Raw genomic sequence first — 19577 nt, 5'->3', positions numbered from 1 at the left:
TGTCAACGTGTGTCTGTGCCAGTGGCTCTTGTATGTGTGACAAGTTTAACCAGTTCTGGCTTTCTAGCCAGCAGGCCTCTAAATTCTGCGACTTGTAATTATGCTTTTCCATTGTAAGAATCGGCTTAAAGATGCAAGGTGGGAAACACTTAGGTCAATATTCTTGCAATGTTAATGCATGTCATCCATAAGGAAAATGACATATACAAGTACCAATTGATTTGTACTGTTCTAGATTCTAGTATAGAGCACTCCGCAGCCACCAGGGTTACATTTGGAATATTACAACTTATATTTTTTTAATCTAAGAAGCCTTAGCTTCAGTTTCAGGCTCGTGTCACATGATGCGTGACTTAATCTCCTGATGTCCACACTGAACAGGGACACAGATTTCAACTTGAATAATTTTGTTACGTCATCTGGTTTGAAGAGGTCTTCCAGCCTTGCTTACTGAAAACAGAGAATTAATAGCAGCAAATCAATGAATGGGTAGCACAGAAAGAAGACTGAAGACAACAGAATTAATGTTGGAGATTTTGGGGCTGAATGTTAACTTTCATGACGACAGGAGCAGGTTCTACCAGAGTGACTTGGATTGAGGTTTAAGCGGGCGGGGAATTTTAGGGGTGACGTGAAGTAAGGGTGATTGATGATGCAAAACAAGCCTTTTAAATTCTGTGCTTAATGTATTACCTATGGCCCATGGTCCAACAGTCATGGAATCTGTAATATGTTTGTAGGTGGATCATATTGAGAAAAGTTGGAGCATAGGGTTCTACCTAATCAACTAAGTCTCCAATAATTGATTTGAACACAGAGGTTAGGTGACAATCTCCATTCCACACTGGGGATTCAATCCTAGAGACAATGAACCTCCAAGAACACCAAAACGACCAGAAATGACTGCAAAAGATACTGCACCCAGTCATATGGATCACAGCACACACCAAAGGTTGTTCTTCCACTACAAACACACTCCCACATGCAACTCCAAAAAAAAGCTCTTGAAATCTAGATAGCCTAGAAACAAAAGGTCAACCTTGCAAAGAGTATGAATCCGATAAACTAGCAGGTCTGAAGAAGAACTGAGCTGAGAACTCAGAATGACCTCCAAATAAGCATTGGATATGAAATGCAGATTGATTTAGGGAAGAAATCTGTCTTCTACCCAAGGATCGGGCACAAAAGGGGCCTTGAATTGAAAAGCTGCTGTATCCCTGACAAAAGGGTGTTGATAAAGTCTGTGTCCAAAAAAGTACATCTCTGTCAGGTTGGTTGCAGTGAGGATGTGGGGCAACGGAGTTCCATAAACTCTAAATAAGGGAACACTATGGTAGCAGCTCTTCCTTCACAATCACAAACTCCGCTTTCGCAGGCCCAGCTTAAAAAAAACCTGGGAATTAATCTTTCAGGAAGTAATCTCAGAGGAGTTACCTAAATACCCTATTCATAAAATGTCAAAGCTAATAAAAGGTACAGACATTAATGTGAACACAGGTCATGAAAGGTTAACTTGTAACTGAACTTAAACTAATTGTATGAGCAATACAATCAATCAGAAAAAATGCAATTTTCTATAGGTTGGGACTATTCACAGTTTGGCCACTGACTATAAGGAAGGGCAAGAGAGATGGGAGGTGTATGCTTTCAAAACAGGACTTGAGGGTGAAGGATATTAATTTTGTACCTCTTGCCCACTTATCATTCCCACTACAACAATTTAAGAGCTTTGAAGCAGGAATGAAGTTGTACGCATTTTCATTTCTCAGTCACTAATATAGATTCAAATGTAGAATGTAATGTAATCCATGGGTTCACATTTCTATTAAGATCCCATCCATCACATGCAGTTTCAAAAACATTTCTAACAAATAACAATGTGGTTAAAGAGGCTACGGCATTTTTCATCAAATACACTACTCAAGTCTGCCATGTAAAAGGATATGCTTCTGCTGCTTCCCATCCAGGGCCACCAGCAAAATTTTCATTGATGGATTTGAGGAGATCCTTGGCTGAACCAGGCCCTACAAATATGGACATGAAGTAGTCAGTGAGTGATGACAGAAACATTCCATTCTTTTTGTCACCAGCACTTGTCCAATACTCTTTGAAGCTCTGGTAGGCAAGCACACACCAGTCCCAAAACGTTCTTCACTCTCATCACTTAAAAGTCCATTGTAGTATACAGTGTCAATACACAATTGCAAGCGGTGCTAAAAAAACACAAAGATGTGAGTGGCAAAATAATGGATCTCAGAAAGTAATCTAGTAGTAGTTATATATTTTAAATTATTTAGTCAAAAGGAAAATGCTACTTACCAGTATGCATCTGTTCTTGGCATGTAGAGCTGTAGAGTTACACACTGTGCATAGATCACCACCTAGTGTTGGGCCCGGATGTTTGCAGTTGTTTTTATCCTGAAAAGTCTTTGGAAGTCATGGGATAGGTGAGTCCTCCCTTGGGAAATAGTGCGCATGGGCATCGACTCCATACCTAGATTGTTTTTCGCCAGCAGGGAAATAATGGAGTTTGTAAGAAACAGGAAGGATGTTCATGTAAGCTGTATCTAATTAAGATAATACTGGAACAGAGAAAGGTACCCTGGGAGGCAGGTGGGCGTGTGTAACTCTGCAGCTCTATATACCAAGAACAGATCCATACTGGTAAGTAGCATTTTAAGTTCGAGGCATATGAGCTGCAGATTACAAACTGTGCATAGATTGTATAGCAGTACCCACTCTTAGCGGCGACCACCCGTATCTGTTGCAGTAGTTTGAAACAGTGCCCACAGTAGTTTGTTGTTTGGTTTGCACATCTACACAATAGTGTTTTGTGAATGTGTGCGGTGTAGACCATGTGGCGGCTTTGCATATGCCATCTAGGGGAATGTTCCCTAGAAATGCCATTGAAGCCCCTATCTTTCTAGTAGAGTGGGCTTTAGGAGGAATAGATAATGTATGTTTAGCTTTGTGGTAGCAAATTTGTATACATTTGTCAATCCACCTAGCTATCCCCGATTTTGATATGAGGTTACCTTTGGGTGGTGGTGAGAAAGACACAAAAAATTGCTTACTTTTACGAAAGGATTGTGTTCTTTCAGTGTAGTAAAGCAATGCTCTTTTGACATCTAAAGTATGAAGAGCTCTTTCTGCGAATGTTTGAGGCTGCAAAAAGAATACTGGCAGCTCTAAAGATTGATTGAGATGGAAGGGTGAAATGACTTTAGGAAGGAATTTAGGATTGGTACGGAGAACAACCTTATTATGATGCATTTGCAGAAAAGGTACTTGAATGGTTAATGCTTGTAGTTCACTAACTCTTTTTAGAGAAGTAATAGCTACTAGGAAAGCAACTTTCCATGTTAAGATTTACAACTCATATTTATGTAGAGGTTCAAATGGAGGTCCCATTAACGTGTGAAAACAATGTTTAAATTCCACACAGGTGAAGGTGGTGTTCTGGGAGGAATTATTCTTTTGAGGCCCTCCATAAAAGCCTTTATGGCAGGTACTCTAAAGAGTGATCGATGTTGTTTATTTTGTAGGTATACTGCAATGGCAGCAAGATGCAGTCTAATAGATGTGTAAGCTAAGTTACATCTTTGGAGGTGTAATAAGTATCCTATGATGTGTTGAATAGGCACATCTAGAGGATTGATGTCATTGTTATTGCAGTATATTACACAACGCTTCCACTTGGCTGCATAACATGCCATAGTGGTGGGACGTCTAGCTTCTTTAATGCCGTTCATACAGTCAGGAGGAAGGGGAAGATAAACGAACTCTAGGACTTCAGGAGCCAGATCGATAGGTTGAGCTGAGCTGGATCCAGGTGTTTGATCTCTCCATGGTTCTGGGTTAGTAAGTGTGGAGACAGATATAGCTTTTGGTGCGGTACCACAGAAAGATGCAGCAGTGTGGTGTACCACGGTTGTCTGGCCCAAGTTGAAACAACTAGAATGAGAGTGAGGGAATGTTGCTGAAGTTTGAGCACCACTAGTTGAAGCAGTGGGAGAGGTGGAAAAGCGTACGCAAATTTGCCGGACCAGTTCCTCTATATCGCATTGCCTATGGACAGTGGGTGTGGATACCTGGCGGCGAAGCTTGGGCATTTGGCGTTTTCGTGGGTGGCGAAGAGGTCTATCTGAGGTTGTCCTCACATCTGAAAGAACGGTTGAAGAACTTGTAGATGAAGTTCCCACTCATGAATCTGTTGTGTCGGTCTGCTTAACAGATCGGCCATGGTGTTTTGTACCCCTGGAACATGTTGGGCTAAAAGGAAGATGTTCTGAGGTATAGCCCATCTCCATATCTGCTGCGCTAACTGAGAGAGTTGCAGAGAGTGTGTCCCTCCTTGTTTGTTTATGTAGTACATGGCTGTCATATTGTCTGTGTGGACTAAGACAGCTCTGCCCAATATGTGCTTTTGGAATGCTTTTAGGGCTATAAAAATGGCTAGTAACTCCAGGTGGTTGATGTGGAGTAACTTTTGTTGCGTTGTCCACCTTCCTTGCATGGTGTGCTGCAGTAGGTGGGCTCCCCAGCCGGAGAGCGATGCGTCCGCTGTCATGACTATTTGAGGAACTGGCTCTAGGAACGGTTGCCCTTTGGAAAGGTTTTTGGTGCTCACCCATTGCAGAGAGCGGTGCTTGCTATCGACCGTCTACCTACACTAGGTCTGTTAATTGCCCCTGAGATTGGTTCCATTGTTGTGCTAGGCACTCTTGAAGAGGAAGCATCTGTAGTCTTGCATAAGGCACTATGAAAATACAAGAAGCCTAATTCCTATGAGTTGCATGAACACTCGAGCTGGAAGAGAGTGTTGCGGTTGGAATTTGGTTAGAAGAGCTTGCATATTTGCTATCCTGGCTGCTGCTGAGACGCAGGGGAAGGCTTGCCTCCCTGGGCCCTGCCCAGCCCCTGGATTGCTGATGGACTTCTTGTGGACCCTTCTGCCTGGCCTGAGGATGGTTGAGAGATTCTTCCTTGCCACAGGAGCTTTGTCCTGTGTTGCTGGGACCCTTCCTGTTGTAGGGGTCATCTCTGGGGCCTTTTGGGACTGTCCGTGCCCCCAGCGCATTGTGAGCGCGTTATTCCTCATTTCTGGACAGAGCGCTGTCGTTTTCCCTTGGAGGGAAGCGCTCCTGCCCTTTGTGTGCCCCCAGTGCGTGCAGGTGCCTACCCTGCATTATGCCCGACATTTCCAATAGCTAAAATTTGTGTGCCTACCCAGATTATTGCCGCCATTGCAAGTGCCCACCCTGCGTCACTCCGCGCTCTTATGTATTTAATTGCGAGGGTGCATACCCCTCTTGCCCTCAAGAAAAGGAAAGGCCGGTGCCGCGGCGAAAACCGGAAGCCAGGCCCGAGCCCGCCTGACTGTGGGCGGGGCCTGGATGCGGTCACTTCCGCTTCCCCCTGCCTGGGGGAAGCCATTATCGACGTTGCCGGTCTCCCGTGTGGAGAGGGAGAGCGGAGATGTGGCCCAGGAGACGAGAGAAGGGGCAGAGGACTTGCCTCCCGCGGCACGGGGCTCCCGTGAGTTGGAGGAGAGCCCCGGGGCCGCCAGCAGCCCGAGTGTTGCGGGGCTACCATGACCAGGAGGGAGCCCCGGAAGAAGAAGAGCGAATGAGGAGATGCCGCCGCCTGAAGAGAGCCCCGCATGGAAGACGCCGCTGCAAAGCCTCCAGAAGCAGAGTGCTGCCTTCGTCCAAGCCGGTGAGTTGTGCGAGGGAGTCCGGGTGGGGAGGAGCAGACTTAGAGCAGCCCAGTCTGGCAGCGGGCCGCTCCAACGGTTCCTCATGTGTTTGGGGGGCCCCCGTGGGCCCATACCGCCCATGATGGGCATTTTCCTTCATTTGCCCCACTTTTGCAGGGGTCAGCTGCAACGTCAGGGTGCAAATTATTTCCAGAGCTTGGGAGCATGTTCATCTTTAGAGCCTAGATGGCGCTAACACTGTGCATTGGTTACTTTTAGAGCCTAGGTGGCTCCAACGTGGGTCCCACCTATTTTTAAGGCCCATGTACTCCCCCGCCGCTCATTAGGGGACACATGTTTGTTTTTAGAGCGAGATGGCTCCAGCGGATTGTTCCAGAGCCTAGAAGGCTCCCCCGTTTTGCGCAAGTGGTTTTTAGAGCCTAGAGGGCTCCACCGTTTGGGTCATGCATCTTCAGAGCCCCGTGTGGCTCCAGCAGTGGGCGCAGTCTTTTGTCCTGAGGGGCTAGCGAGAGCCCCATGTCGCAGTTTAATCCCAGCTGCCCAGCAAGTAGTGGGCAGCTGCACCTTTTAGGTTTTCCTTCCTAGGGACATGTACTTTGGACTCAGGAGTGAGTCGCACCACCTTCATCCCTACCTTTGCCTTGCCCAGCTGCGCAGCACTTAGTGCCAGCTGCAGTGTTTAGGCCCTGTTCTGTCCCTGTCCTCAGCTGCCCAGCAAGTAGTGGGCAGCTGCTACATTTAGGTTTTGGCGCAGTGGCGCAACCTGGACTTTGATGTGAGTTATGTGCTAAATGTGATTTCTGCGCTAATGTGCTTTATGTGCTGTTATGATTTATGCGCTAATGCTTTGGGTGTTAGGAAATGTACTTTGTGTAGTATGTTTTGCGCACCCTGTGTTCTGTCACCTCTGAATGTGTTTTTATGCATTATGTGTCTTGCCTACACCTCTGAATGTGTTTTCTGCATCATGTGTAATGCTCCTGACCTATACCCCTAAATGTATTTTTATGCTTAGGTGGGTGGGTTTCCTAGTATAGTTATGCTAGCGAGTTCATGGTTCCCTGCGTGATATTTTCCTAAGGTGGTTAGGGTTGCGTAGGTGGTACTTACCTTTGACTAGTGGTTACTGGTTGTGGGCTACATTGCTATTTGGTGCTTAGAACTATCTCCAAGGGCTTGATACTGAGCTCGCCCCCTGACCACAGTCCCAGGACCAGTGGACTCTATTGTGCCTTCCTGACATAGCTGAGACTTGTCTGATCTCCTTGGGCCGCTGGGGCCTCGCCTGAAGTGTGCCTCGCTCACTCTCCTCTGCAGCTCGTGCCTGGCCGACCCCACCTAGAGCCACACCGCTCCTGGTGAGGCCGTGCTCCGCTCCGCCTGGGCCGCCCGCATCCTGCGCCTCGGCAGCTCGTGCCTGGCCACTCTCGCCTCGAGCCCCCACCGCTCCCCCCAGGAGCCGTACCCGCTCGGCCGGACCGCCCCGCACCCTGCCCACGACTCCCCACTGAGCCACACACCTTGGTCGCCCCAGTCACACGCCTGTAGCGCGCCGGCCGCCCCCGCCCGCTACGGCCTACTGAGGAGATCACTCGTATTATCCCGCGCAACCAGAACGGAAGGTACGGTCCGTATCCGCCACCAGTTATTATATGTTCTATGTTCTAAAAGTGTTACTTCTACAAAGTGCTAATTCTACCAACAGCAAGTTCTAAAAGTGCTTATTCCTGACAGTGGTCCAGGTGGCCCTGTCCCATGTACATAATTCCCTGTAAATTCTGCCCGTGCCTCTGGCACATTGTAAAGTGTGTGTTTACTATCTAATGTGTTTTGTAATACAAAGGCTATTTTTACATATACCTTGTGTGGAGTTCCTTTTGTGGGGGGCCTGGAATGTTGTTGCTGGTGGGTGCGTGCGCAAATACTTAACTTACATTGCCTCCGGGGTAAGCCTTACTGCTCGTGTCACGTTACCTAGGGGGTGAGCAGGGGTTATCTTGGCATGTAACTCCCTTGCCCTGACTCGAGGGGTGGTTTCTGCCTGGTTTTGGCGCCAGCCTTAGCCAACCAGAACTCCCATTTCTAACACAATGGAACTGGTTCTATTGCGTTTTTTTGTAGGAGGGATGTTACTTCTTGCCTGAGTAGTTTCAAATGTTCTTGTGACATTGGACGCTGTTTGTGTGGTATGTTTGGGGGGTAGATGTAAGTTTGTGGCAGTAACCTGACTGCATTATTTGCTGCACCCACCTGTCTGATGTGATGTTGGTCCAGACTGGCAGGAATTGTTGTAGTCTTCCCACAACTGGAGTGGAATGTGTTAGGGAAAGGGGAGGGAAGTCATTGGGCAGGGGAGGAGGCTGAGCGGGAGGTGTTGGTTTTGCCTCTGCCCTCATTGTTGTTACCTCTGTAACCCCCTCTTTGGTAGCCCCTGCTGTAGGTGGATTGTGTAGGGGCTTTGTAAGAAGTAAATGGACTGTCTGAGGAGTAATCCCTGGTGGTGCCTCTGTAAGATAAGCGGCAAAAAGAGCGTCTGGGAGCTTGCGACTGCAAGGCTCCCATAGATTTAGCTGTGTCGGTATCTTTTTTCATTTTTTCAAGAGATACGCCCACATTAGGCCCAAATAAGTGTTGCTCATCAAAGGGTTGTTTGAGGATGGCACTTTGTACTTCAGGTTTGAAACCTTAAATGCGTAACCAAGCATGTCTACGCAACAGGACACTGGAATTAATTGCCCTTGAAGCAGTATCTGCTGCATCTAGTGCACAACGAATAGAGGTATTCGTGATGTTTTTACCCTCATGAGCCCTGTTTTTGTATTTATCTGGAAGGTGCTGCATTATTGATTCTAATTCATCATAATGTCCTCTGTCGTATCTTGCCAGTAATGCCTGTGTATTGGCAATACGCCAAATGTTTGCTGCCTGTGACGCTGTCCTTCTACCTGATGCGTCAAGGAGCTTAGATTCTTTATCTGGTGGGGGAGCCTCGCCTGATGTTTGTGAATTTGCTCTTTTGCGGGCATTAGAGACTACAATGGAGTCTAATGGTGCAGGCCCTCTAATGTAGGCTGGATCTGAGGGGGCAGCCTTATATTTTTTCTCAATTCTGGGGTTGATAATTCAAGCCCTAACTAGATCCTTAAAGACTTCTGGCACGTGCTTAATCACATCTTTAAGCATGGGTAAAATTGAAGTGGACCTTTGTGCGTTGTCAAAGGTATCTAGAAGGAAGTCGTCTTCTACAGGGTCAGTATGTAGGTCAACCCCATGGTATTGGGCAGTCCTATGTACTAGTTGGTTAAATCCCATAGTGTCCTCTGGTGGGGAAGGACTAGAGGGATATTTGTCGTCTTGTGGGACGTTAGGGACATCTAGGGTGCTATGATCATCCCAAGGGTCAGGTGATCCAGGACGACTAGAGGGATCTGGTGGCTCACTATCTGCACCACCCCCTGTGTCATCAGAGGTGTCATCCCTGTTATCTTCTGCTAACAGAGTGTGTAGGTGAGTGATGTGGTAGGGGAGGAGGTGGTGAAGGGATATGAGGTGGAGGAGGAGGAGGTATATTTAAAGGAGAGGTTGCAATGTCCTTTTTCTTTGGATGAGGAGTAGGTGCAGGCGTGTCCAATGGTCGTTTTTCTCAGTTAGTCGACCAGTTTTGGGATCTTTAACCAGAGTCTTCTGTGTAGGGTGTGGATGGAATAAGTTCTCTGTGGGAGGTAGATCCTTCAGTGCCGAGGGCTTTTTCGGCGCCGAGCTGTGAGGATCTTTCGGTTTGAAACATGTTCTCTAGCAATGTCTTTAGCCGATGGAACAATTGTCTTTTTCGGCTCCGATGGTTTTCTAGTTTACAATGGTTTTTTCGGCTCCGAAGGTTTTTTCGGTTCCGAGGGTTTTTGCGGCTCCGAAGCTTGGGAGTCGGGTGGCAATTTGTTGCTTGGCTCCGAGTGGGGTTTTGGTGCTGAGGAGCTGGTGCTAGTCTTCGGCGCCGAGTGCGTAGAGGTGGAAGCAGCTGGCGTGGAGGTAGACGATGCTTTCTTTTTCGGTGCCGGTAGTTGTGCGCCGGCACTAGGGGTAGGCTGACTCGAGCCCGAGTCGCCTAAAGGCTTATTGGGCTTCTTTGCCGAGCTAGAAGGCGGGCATGGGAAGCAGAGTCTCGGTGTGCACCCGGGCGCGAGGGTGTGACATAGCCTTTTTAGAAGGTGTGGAGGAAGTGTCGGGGTCGACGTTCTTACTTACGACCCTCTGTGCCGGAGTGATGTCCTCGACGCCTGAACCTTCGGCCTCGGAATTACTGTCGACGTCATGTTCTTGCTGTTGCTCTGGGACGTCGACGCCCTCTTCGAAGATGTCGTCTGGGATCGAAGCTGACGAGCGAGCCATTGTTCTTCGAGCTCGTCGGTCCCGGATTGTCTTCTTGGAGCAGAAAGAGGCACAAGCGGAACAGTCTCTGGCCTCGTGCTCCTGTGAGAGGCAAAGGTTGCACACCTCATGGAGATCGGTGTGGGGAAACTTCGACCCACATTGAGGACACTTTTTAAATGGCGCCCTTTCCATGAGCTGGAAGATGAGACCTAGGTAGGCCCGAAGGCCTTCGTCGACGACCGGAATCGAAGATTTCGGATTTGAAGAGTAGTGTCGATTGGAAAACGCGTTCGGAACAATACCGTCGAAGTTGGTGAGGATTGCGCGCCGAAGGAAATCGGTTCCAACATGGAGCGCAGGAAACACATCCGAGCCCGGTGGAGGAAAAAACAATCCAAGGATGGAGCCGGTGCCCATGCGCACTATTGTCCAAGGGAGGAGTCACCTTTCCCATGACTTCCAAAGACTTTTCTGGACAAAAACAACTGCAAACATCCGGGCCCGAAACTAGGTGGCGATCTATTCACAGTGTGTAATCTGCAGCTCATAATGCCTCGAACATCAAAATTTTACCTTAACAATAATATAAAACATTGAAAGAAACCTGCTTGTTTATCTCCTCATGGTAAGAGATATGGACACAATGGAGCAAGAAAAAAGCCTGCTTTTTCAGTATATTTTTTCATAGAGGTGATAGCATGTTTTACCATGAGGACTATGCATTATTGAAGAAGGAAATGGTGGTACATCAAGGAGACATGGTTTGCAGTTAGAAGGTTAGTTTAGAAAGGTGCGATGTAGTCTAGTAAAGAGGAGGTAATGTCCTGGAAGATTAAGATGTAGCTAGTAAGACATAGTTTAGTCTAGCCAGAAATTGGAGAAGTCTGTCCAGCAGCTAGCCTAGGCTGTCCAACAGCTGGGTCAGAGAAAGGTGGTCTACGACAGGGTAGAGAAGGGACCCATAACTAGTCAAGATTAAGAGGCCTAGTCTAGAAGTGAGGTGTGAACTTCCAAAGAAATGGTATGGTGCTCAATTGAAAGGGACTGAATAGCAAACAAGGAAGTGTGCTATTACAATGTTGTATGAAATTACGAAAATGTGGTGTCCCAGGCATGAATGCTGGCCTAGCTAAAAGACATCACCCTCGTGAGCGCCCCCATTCACCTCCCAAGGACAAACAGTGGCCTATCAAAAAAGTTATGGCCAAAAAAGGGAAAGGTGTGACCTAGCAAGGAGCTGTCATGTTCCAGCAAAGAAGTGTGCTGAAGCAAAGAGGAAGCATAACGTGATCTAGCAAGAGATGGCATTGTTTTACAGGTACAGGTCAGTGTAGTGTAAACTTCACTAGTCAGAAGGTGTGGTTCAACTGTGCATAACTGTGCACAAATGTAGGCCGGTTTAACCAGGAGGTGAGAATAGTTAGTGGCCTAGCGTGAAGCCAGAAAAACCCGATTTAAATTGGAGAAATCAAACTTTTCACACCTCTCAGAGCTGGTGAATGAAAACGGGTCCTACTGTATTGACAAACTGCAAGAAAACTATTCATATTTGCTTATCAGATTTTATAAATGATCCATTCACAACAAAAACTGATTTTACAAGTGACACATTTACTAAAAACAGTCTCAAATACACAAGCTCACCTTTTTCGACATCCATGGGCTGAGAGAGAGAAAAAGAAAAACAAGAAAGTTCAAGATTTGGTAAGTATTTCAAACACTAGACGTTCCAAATGTTGCAAAATTCAAAGCCCTTTTAAACCCTTAATGTCTTTATGAATTATGAAGTGTTATGCAGACTCTTAGTTAAATAAATGTATAAAGCTCCAACTCAGTGTAGATCACAAACTTTCTGGAAATTTAATTTTATTTAAGATTCATAAAGCACTGTCATCATCAAGAGGGTCTCTTTGTACTAAAATCTGGTAGCAAACAGTAGTTAGAGGTAGACGCTATCATAGGTAGGTGAAAACAGTAGCATATTTAGTTCTTTTCTGAAACGCCGGTGAGATGAGATAATTCTAAGGTTGAGGGGCGGGAGATAGAGTTCCATAATGAAATAAGCCATCACTGGGAGAGTCCAGCAACCGAACAGAGTCTAATGAAATCTGGCAATACATAAAGGAAAGGGTCTAACATAGCAAAGAAAGCTTAAAGAGCAGTACCATATCAAGCGATTGGAGATGAACCTAAAAAACCTCTCTAGAAAGGGGTTAAAGAAATCAAAGTTGAGCCCACTGAAGAAAATGAGCCTATAAACAAAACAGCAGAACAAGTGCAATCTTGTAAAGGGAGCATCCAGGAGGCTGGTTCAATAGGGTGAGATATACCTGTGAGACACCAAGACAGAAAGGGGCCTTACACTGCAAATGGAGGGCATGATAATAAGCAACACAGGAGTTATACCATCGAGTAGTAAAAGAATAATCAGATGTGCCTTTACAAGCAGCACTCTGGAATGATTCATTAAATTAAAACTGAGTGCAAGCTGCAGGAGACTACTGAAGGGTGAGCGGTGCAGTACGGCTGACAGACCAAAAAGTCCAGGAAATGGGCATTTCTGAGAGAAGAGCATTTAAGTAAGTTAAACAGAGGGAAACCTAGGGGCGTGGCTTGGACGAGGACCATGGTGGACGTGTGAGCTGAGAGCTCCGCACCAGCCTGCCTTTTATCCTCGGCCGAGGCATGAGACTTTGGCGGTCCCTGGGGGTCCAGAGTGCTTTGGGGCACCCTGTGACGCAGTTAGGGGTTTGGCAGCGTGGGCGATCTGCACGGCAGCTCGCCAGCCATGAAATTGCGTAGACACGGCCGGTTTCATGGAGGCCGTGTGAGTTCCTGCAGGCCCAGTCACATCGCTACCTGGGTCGAGCAGGCGCTTGAGCCCCATCGACCTGTCTCGGAAGGATTGCGGCGTGGAGGAGGGCTTCCTAAGACCGAGGTGGGAGCTGTGCCGGAGGAGGGAGGTTGCGGCCCGCTTGAGAGGAAGCAGAGAAGCTGCATTGCCATCAGAGGAGATTAGGAAAAAGGCAGCACAAACGGGTTGCGGAGTACAGCGGCGAGACTGGGCCGTCGCCCGTGTTGAGAGCTCCCTGGCTGGCCTTGAGGTGCGCAAGCTTATGACCCCGGGCGACGGCATTGGGGCGACGGCATTGGCTGAATCGCGTAAAGTGAGTCAATGGGCCTAATGGGACCCGCATTTGTGAAGCGGCCTACGCTGGTGGCACTTTGACATTCCCTGAGGTGTGTGGGGTGATCCTGTGGCCTACTGGTCGGTGCTGGAGCGGGCCTGCACTGCGGGGGCCGCAGCTTCCTCTTGCTGGCTTTCGGCTGGAACAGCACCATCTGACGGAGCGGACGGCACCGTAGAGCCTCCGTGGGACGGTTTTGAGTCTCCACAGAGGTATTTGGGCACAACACTTGCCTAGCGGGTGGTGATCTCCGGCCTCGGGATCTGAAATCGGAAGCTGCTGACCCGACTGTGAGGCCTGGAGCGCTGGACCCCTGCAGCAGGTGGCTGTTGCCGGTGGGCCACGGAGAGCCCTGTATGTGCTTATATTGGATCTTGGCGACGGGAGCAACGCAGAGATGCACAACTGGTGGGTCCCCAGGCGAGGGTGTAGCGGTGCCCCCTCGGTGCGGGGCAAATAGCTGTACCCCTTGTTTTTTTGAGGTATTGTCCCCTGCTATAGCACTGTGTGCAGGGTTGGTCTGCCTAGCGGGGCGCAGCATTGCCACTGTGGGCTGGACTGCGAGTAAGTTGGAGAAGTACCTGGTTGGTCGGTGGGGCTCTTTCAGGCGACCCTTGAGGTTTTTGGCACTCAGGACTGGCGCACCTGTCCACATACCAGCGCGTGCATGGGAAACCCTCTCCGTGGTGGGCCAGTCGCACTGGCGGGTCCCCCTTGATTGTGGGGTTGGACAACCTGGACTCTGTCTGGCCTAGGTCACCTGAGCAGCCAATTCATGGATGTGTGAGCCTGGTGGGTGGGCGACAGACTAGGCCCGAGACACATGGCACGACCCTTAGATAGATTGGAGGCCTGGGTACTTTATATACACACAACGAGGCCCCGCTAGCGGCTCCTGTGAGCGAGGGGAGCAGAGTGAGCCATCCTGTGGACTGAGGTGCAAATTCCATTGCAGAGGGCGGCCCTTGCTATCCGGGATATCCACAACCGTTGACAGTAGGGGTCCCTGATCCTGTCTAGGGATTTGCTGCCATCATGGGCAAGCCTAGAGGTTGCCAGAGTGGTGCCCCTCCGGAGCCGGAGGTCAGTGCTCAGGAGCAGTCACAATCTGGCCCAGACAACCCAGTCCAGCAGCAACTCAATAAAATCTTGGAGGCCATAGCTGATACGAAAGCGACTCTCCACCAGGATATCAGCACTGTTGCAGTGGGACTTGGCCTGCTGCGGGAAGAACATAAAAAGTTATCGGAGAGGGTCAAAGAGACTGAGTCTAATGTAGCGGAGCTGGCACCGGCCCAAAAGGTGCTGGAGCAGCAGATGGGGGCTCTCGAGGACAGAGTGAGCCAATTGGACCGCAGAGCAGAGGATGCTGAAGGGCGCAACAGGAGGAACAACATCCGTATCCTGGGCCTTCCGGAAGGGACGGAGCGTAGCGCCATGGTGTCCTTCCTGGAGAACTGGCTTAGGACTGTAGCAGTGCCGGTGGGCCTCTCACCCTTTTACACGCTAGAAAGAGCCATAGAGTGCCAGCCAGGCCTTTGGCCCCTGGGAGACCTCCGTGTCCAGTGGTGGCCCGTCTGCTCCACTTCCGTGACAGAGATCTTCTTCTGCAAAAGGTGCGAGCAAATGACCCCTTCGCTGAAGATAACAGTAAGGTCTCTCTCACAGTTTGTTGCGTGCTACTAAGGTATCACTCTCCTGTCCGCTAGAGTGTTGTCTCAATTAAATTGTATAAAGCATCCCCTAACTAGGGGATGTCCCTTAGTGCACAGCGTGTGAGCCCGGTTGGGATTTTGAATTTTGAAATACACTCAATCAAAAATAAACAAATCCACAGTACAGATGTGGTTGACTTGAATTTTAATAGATGTGATTCTTAAATCTGATAAGAATCTCAGATTGAATTCTTCTCATAGGTAACTTATATTGTCATTCCCAAAAACGTTCCCGATGCATTTCGGGCAACTAAGTGCCCTTCTTCGGGGGACTCATCTGTAGACAGAAACCAAGCAAAATGCGCAATTCACAAAATGTTATACGTTCACAATCAATTGTCAATATCATGGTTATATCTGTGTTTCATATTCATGCAGTATGTTCCTTAGAACAATTCCCAAATTACAAATAACAGCAGTGATAGAAACCATATAAGGGTGAAGTGATTTATAAAGTGGCGTTTTTGTGCAAACACACATAAAAAAAACTCTCATGCTCGGATCTAACAATACTTGGTGTGGGGTTTCATGCAAACCATGTAGAAAAACGAAAAAATGCTCCCGAAAAGTGACCAGTGTGTGTGATAGGATGACCAAAGGTCAAAAAAACATTCACGAACGTATGTCAACAACAGACTTACGAGAAATGTATTCAAAGTACACTGCCTGTTGGAAATATAAAGGATACCGATCAATAAGTGCAAACTGCGGACGTTTAGTGCAGTAGTATGTGATAATTGTAAGAAAGCACTTACATGAAAAAGACAACTAGCTGATCTGTTATAAACGCTATCACTGCCATCGGAGAGACAGGTCGCGGTCCCGGTACACGTGCTCCTCGAGTGACCGGAGGTAATCTCCAACATTATCGGATTCCCCTCCTACGAGAGTCTCACCTGTGGACGACATTGTGAAATTTCAGGAGTTGCTGCTGAGGGGGGCAGCGAAGTTAGTGATCACATTGACGGTACCCACGCCATCTACCTCTGTGATCTTTGAGACTTTGCACAAATGGCATCTTTCTCGCCCGTTGTTGCCCTTGGTGCCAGGACTGGAGGAACCGGCCATCGGTGAAGATGGCTCCATCTCGGTTGCAAAAGAAGTACAGGCCCCCAGATTCTGATCCGGCGTTCTTGAGGTCAGATCCTGTACCGGATTCTGTCATTATGACAGCAACTAAGAAACAGCATGCTACTGCCCCGTCTTCAACGGTACCTCCGGACAAGGAGAGCCGTCAGATGTATTCAGCCGGACGGAAGGCTTGCGGTACGGCTGCCACATCAATGAAAGCGGCGAGTGCCTCGGCGCTCTTGGGTCGCTATGACCGAGCTTTGTGGGAGTCTCTGCAACAGTTTATCGAGCTCCTCCCGAGGGATAGAAGGGAAGACTTCCAGGAGATATTGAGCGAGGGCATGATGGTCTCCAATCAAGTCATCAGCTCTGCGGCGGACGCCTCTCTCCTGGCGGCACATGGTTATTGCCAAGGCATTAATTTAAAACGCCATTCCTGATTGCGCCTTCCCATTTTCAAACCGGAGGCGCAGCAGAGTCTCGCAAATTTGCCGTTCTCTGGATCAACGCTCTTCGGGACACATGGAGATGGCCCGCATGAAGGCGGAAGTAGAGACATTGAAGGCCGTTAGTTTGGAGAAACCAAAGAAATAACGGAAATCCTTCCGCCCGTTCCAGAGGAGATATGGTTCCCAGAAGCGAGGACAAGGTCGTCAGGCTGGCCAGCAGCAACAGCAGCAGCAGTACCAACGGCAGAAGCGTCAGAGGGACAGAGGCGGCCAGCAGTCCTCCTCTGCGAACAAGGGCCCGGCTGGGTCTAAGCCCTGAGGTGCTACTTCCCCCTAGTCCGTTACCCACTCCGGTGGGGGGGAAGCATACAAAATTACGTGGCAGAGTGGAGAAAAATTACTCAGGACAAGTGGGTGCTGAATATTGTTTGCAATGGATACAGTCTTCGTTTTGTCAGCCCTTCTCCAGCAATTCCACCGGTTCGCTCGCAGTTCCAGCTGCGCCAGCTCTAAGCAGAGGCCGATATCCTGTTAAGAAAGAGGGCGATAGAAGACGTCCCTCAGTCTCAAAGGGGAAAGGGTCTTTACTTAAGGTTCTTCCTGGTGCGCAAGAAGGACAAGAACGAGTTCAGGCCCATTCTGGATTTGCGACAAGCAAACAAATGGATTCGCAGAGAGAAATTTCAAATGCTGTCTTTGCACCAGATTTATCCTCAGCTACAAAGAGGAGACTGGCTTTGCGCAATAGATCTACAGGATGCGTACTTCCATGTGCCCATTGCACGGAAACACCAGAAGTTCCTGCGCTTTCTAGTCGGCACCAGTCACTATCAGTACACCGTACTACCGATTGGACTGAAGTCTGCACCCAGGATTTTTTGAAAGTGCATGGCAGTGCACCTGAGAAAGAACAAGGTGTTTGTCTACCCGTACCTGGATGATTGGTTGATCAAAGCCTCCACCTTCCAGGAAGCGCAATTGTACTTCAACAGGACGGCCGTTCTGTTGAACCAACTGGGGTTGCACATAAACCTGTCCAAGTCTGTTCCGACTCCTGTCCAGTGCCTACAGTACTTGGGAGCCTCCATCGATACTCTTTCAGCAAGCGTGACTCCTTCGGAGGAGCGACGCTTATCGATCCTTCGGAAGGCTCAGGCTCTCATAGCTGTTCCATCTACGACAGTGAGGACGGTGTCTTCTCTACTGGGGTCGCTGGCCTCTTGCATCTTCCTCACGCCACACGCACGCCTCCACATGAGGCCACTGCAGGAATGTCCGGAGGATCAGTGGGACCAGAAGCGGGGGAGCTGGGACGACAGGATCCGGCTGTCCCTTCACGCTCAACAGTCCCTGAGATGGTGGTGCTCAGCAGGGAATCTCCTCAAAGGGGTTCCATTCCACAAGGACATTCCCATTCAGACTATCGTCATGGATGCTTCTCTCCACGGCTGGGGAGCGCTTTCAGACCATCTGCAGATCCAGGGAACGTGGTCCTCGGCGGAATCCACGTATCACATCAATTTCCTGGAACTCAGAGCTGTTCGCTTGCCACTGAAGGCCTTTCATCCGTCCTTCCAGACCAACTCCTTGCTTGTACAGACGGACAATACGACCACAATGTATTACCTCAACAAGCAGGGGGGCTCGAGATCGCGCACACTGTCACAAGAAGCGCAGGCGATCTGGCACTGGCTGCTAGCCAGAGGACTGACGATAACGGCTACCCATCTGCCAGGTGTGCAGAATGCTCAGGCAGACGCGCTCAGCAGGCTGGTGCAAGAAAACCACGAGTGGGTTCTAAACAACGAAGTGCTAGGAAACATCTTTGACAGGTGGGGCACTCTGGACGTAGATCTGTTCGCCACCGCCGAAAACAGAAAATGTCGAGAATTCGCCTCCAGGTATTACCAACCGGGACTCTGGGGAACGCGCTATGGATCAGCTGGTCGAACAGCTTTCTGTACGCTTTTCCACCCATTCCCCTGATTCGGTGGTACTCATCAAGCTGTCTCAGTCCAGAGCACGGATGATCCTCATTGCTCCGGAGTGGCCCGATAGTGGTGGTTCACGGACCTGCTTCACCGGTCTCTCCTACCACACCTGCCGCTGCCGTGTCGGCCGGACCTTCTCACAAAGTTCGTGGGCAGATGGTGCACCCCAACCTCTCATCCTTGAGTTTGGCGGCATGGCTCCAGAGATAATGCAATATGGACACCTGAATCTGCCTGACGATTGCATGAATATACTCAAGGAGGCTAAGCGACCTTCCACTAGGACTTCCTATGCCTACAAGTGGAAGAGGTTCTGCATCTGGTGCACTTCCAAGAACTATGATCCGACGACCTGCAAGGAAGATGTCATTCATCCATACCTTTTGCATTTGGCTCAGTCTGGCCTTAATTTTCATTCGATTAAGGTTCACCTCGCAGCATTAACTGCGTATAGGAAATGCCCTTCACAGACATCCTTCTTCCAGATTCCTGTGATTAAAGATTTTTTGGAAGGATTGAAGAAAGTGTTTCCTCCTGTTCGGCGTCCTTCGCCTTCATGGGAGCTGAATGTGGTGCTGTCCAGGCTGATGAAGGAACCTTTTGAACTTATTCATAAGGCTTCACTGCAGCACTTATCGTGGAAGGAGGCTTTCCTCGTGGCCATTACATCGGCCCGCAGGGTGAGTGAAATTCAGACATTGTGTTGCCAAGAACCTTATACTGTATTTCATGCTGCTAAGGTTGTGATGCGTACTCACCCTAAGTTCCTTCCTAAGGTGATTTCTGATTTCCATGTCAATCTGACTATAACTTTACCTACGTTTTTCCATAATCCTTCCACTCCTGCGGAAAGGTCTCTTCATTCCCTGGATGTCAGAAGGGTGTTGAAGTTCTACTTTGATAAGATCAAGGACATTCATAGGTCAGACCAATTGTTTGTCAATTATGGGTCGGTCAGGACTGGTCTTGCCACCTCAAAACAGTCCATCTCGAGGTGGATTGTGTCCTGTATCCAGTTATGTTATCAGAAAGCTAACAAGACCTTAGGGGGTAAGCCTAAGGCTCATTCTACCAGG

At 48.7% G+C, this 19577-nt stretch overlaps 1 protein-coding gene across 1 annotated transcript in view; it reads right to left on the bottom strand.

Annotated features, from left to right (window-relative positions):
- The window catches only part of IK (IK cytokine), a 197607-nt gene that overhangs the window by 36557 nt on the left and 141473 nt on the right, over window positions 1–19577 (bottom strand). Inside the window, exons 13-14 of the mRNA XM_078653439.1 lie at window positions 11732–11750; window positions 1946–2024 (exon numbers count right to left, since the gene is read on the bottom strand). Coding sequence (XP_078509565.1) covers window positions 1946–2024; window positions 11732–11750 — 98 coding nt within the window. The remainder of the gene's footprint in view (window positions 1–1945; window positions 2025–11731; window positions 11751–19577) is intronic.

The sequence above is a fragment of the Lissotriton helveticus genome, chromosome 7, assembly GCF_964261635.1.
Source record: "Lissotriton helveticus chromosome 7, aLisHel1.1, whole genome shotgun sequence".
Taxonomy (NCBI): domain Eukaryota; kingdom Metazoa; phylum Chordata; class Amphibia; order Caudata; family Salamandridae; genus Lissotriton; species Lissotriton helveticus.
This window is presented reverse-complemented; position numbering and strand designations above follow the sequence as displayed.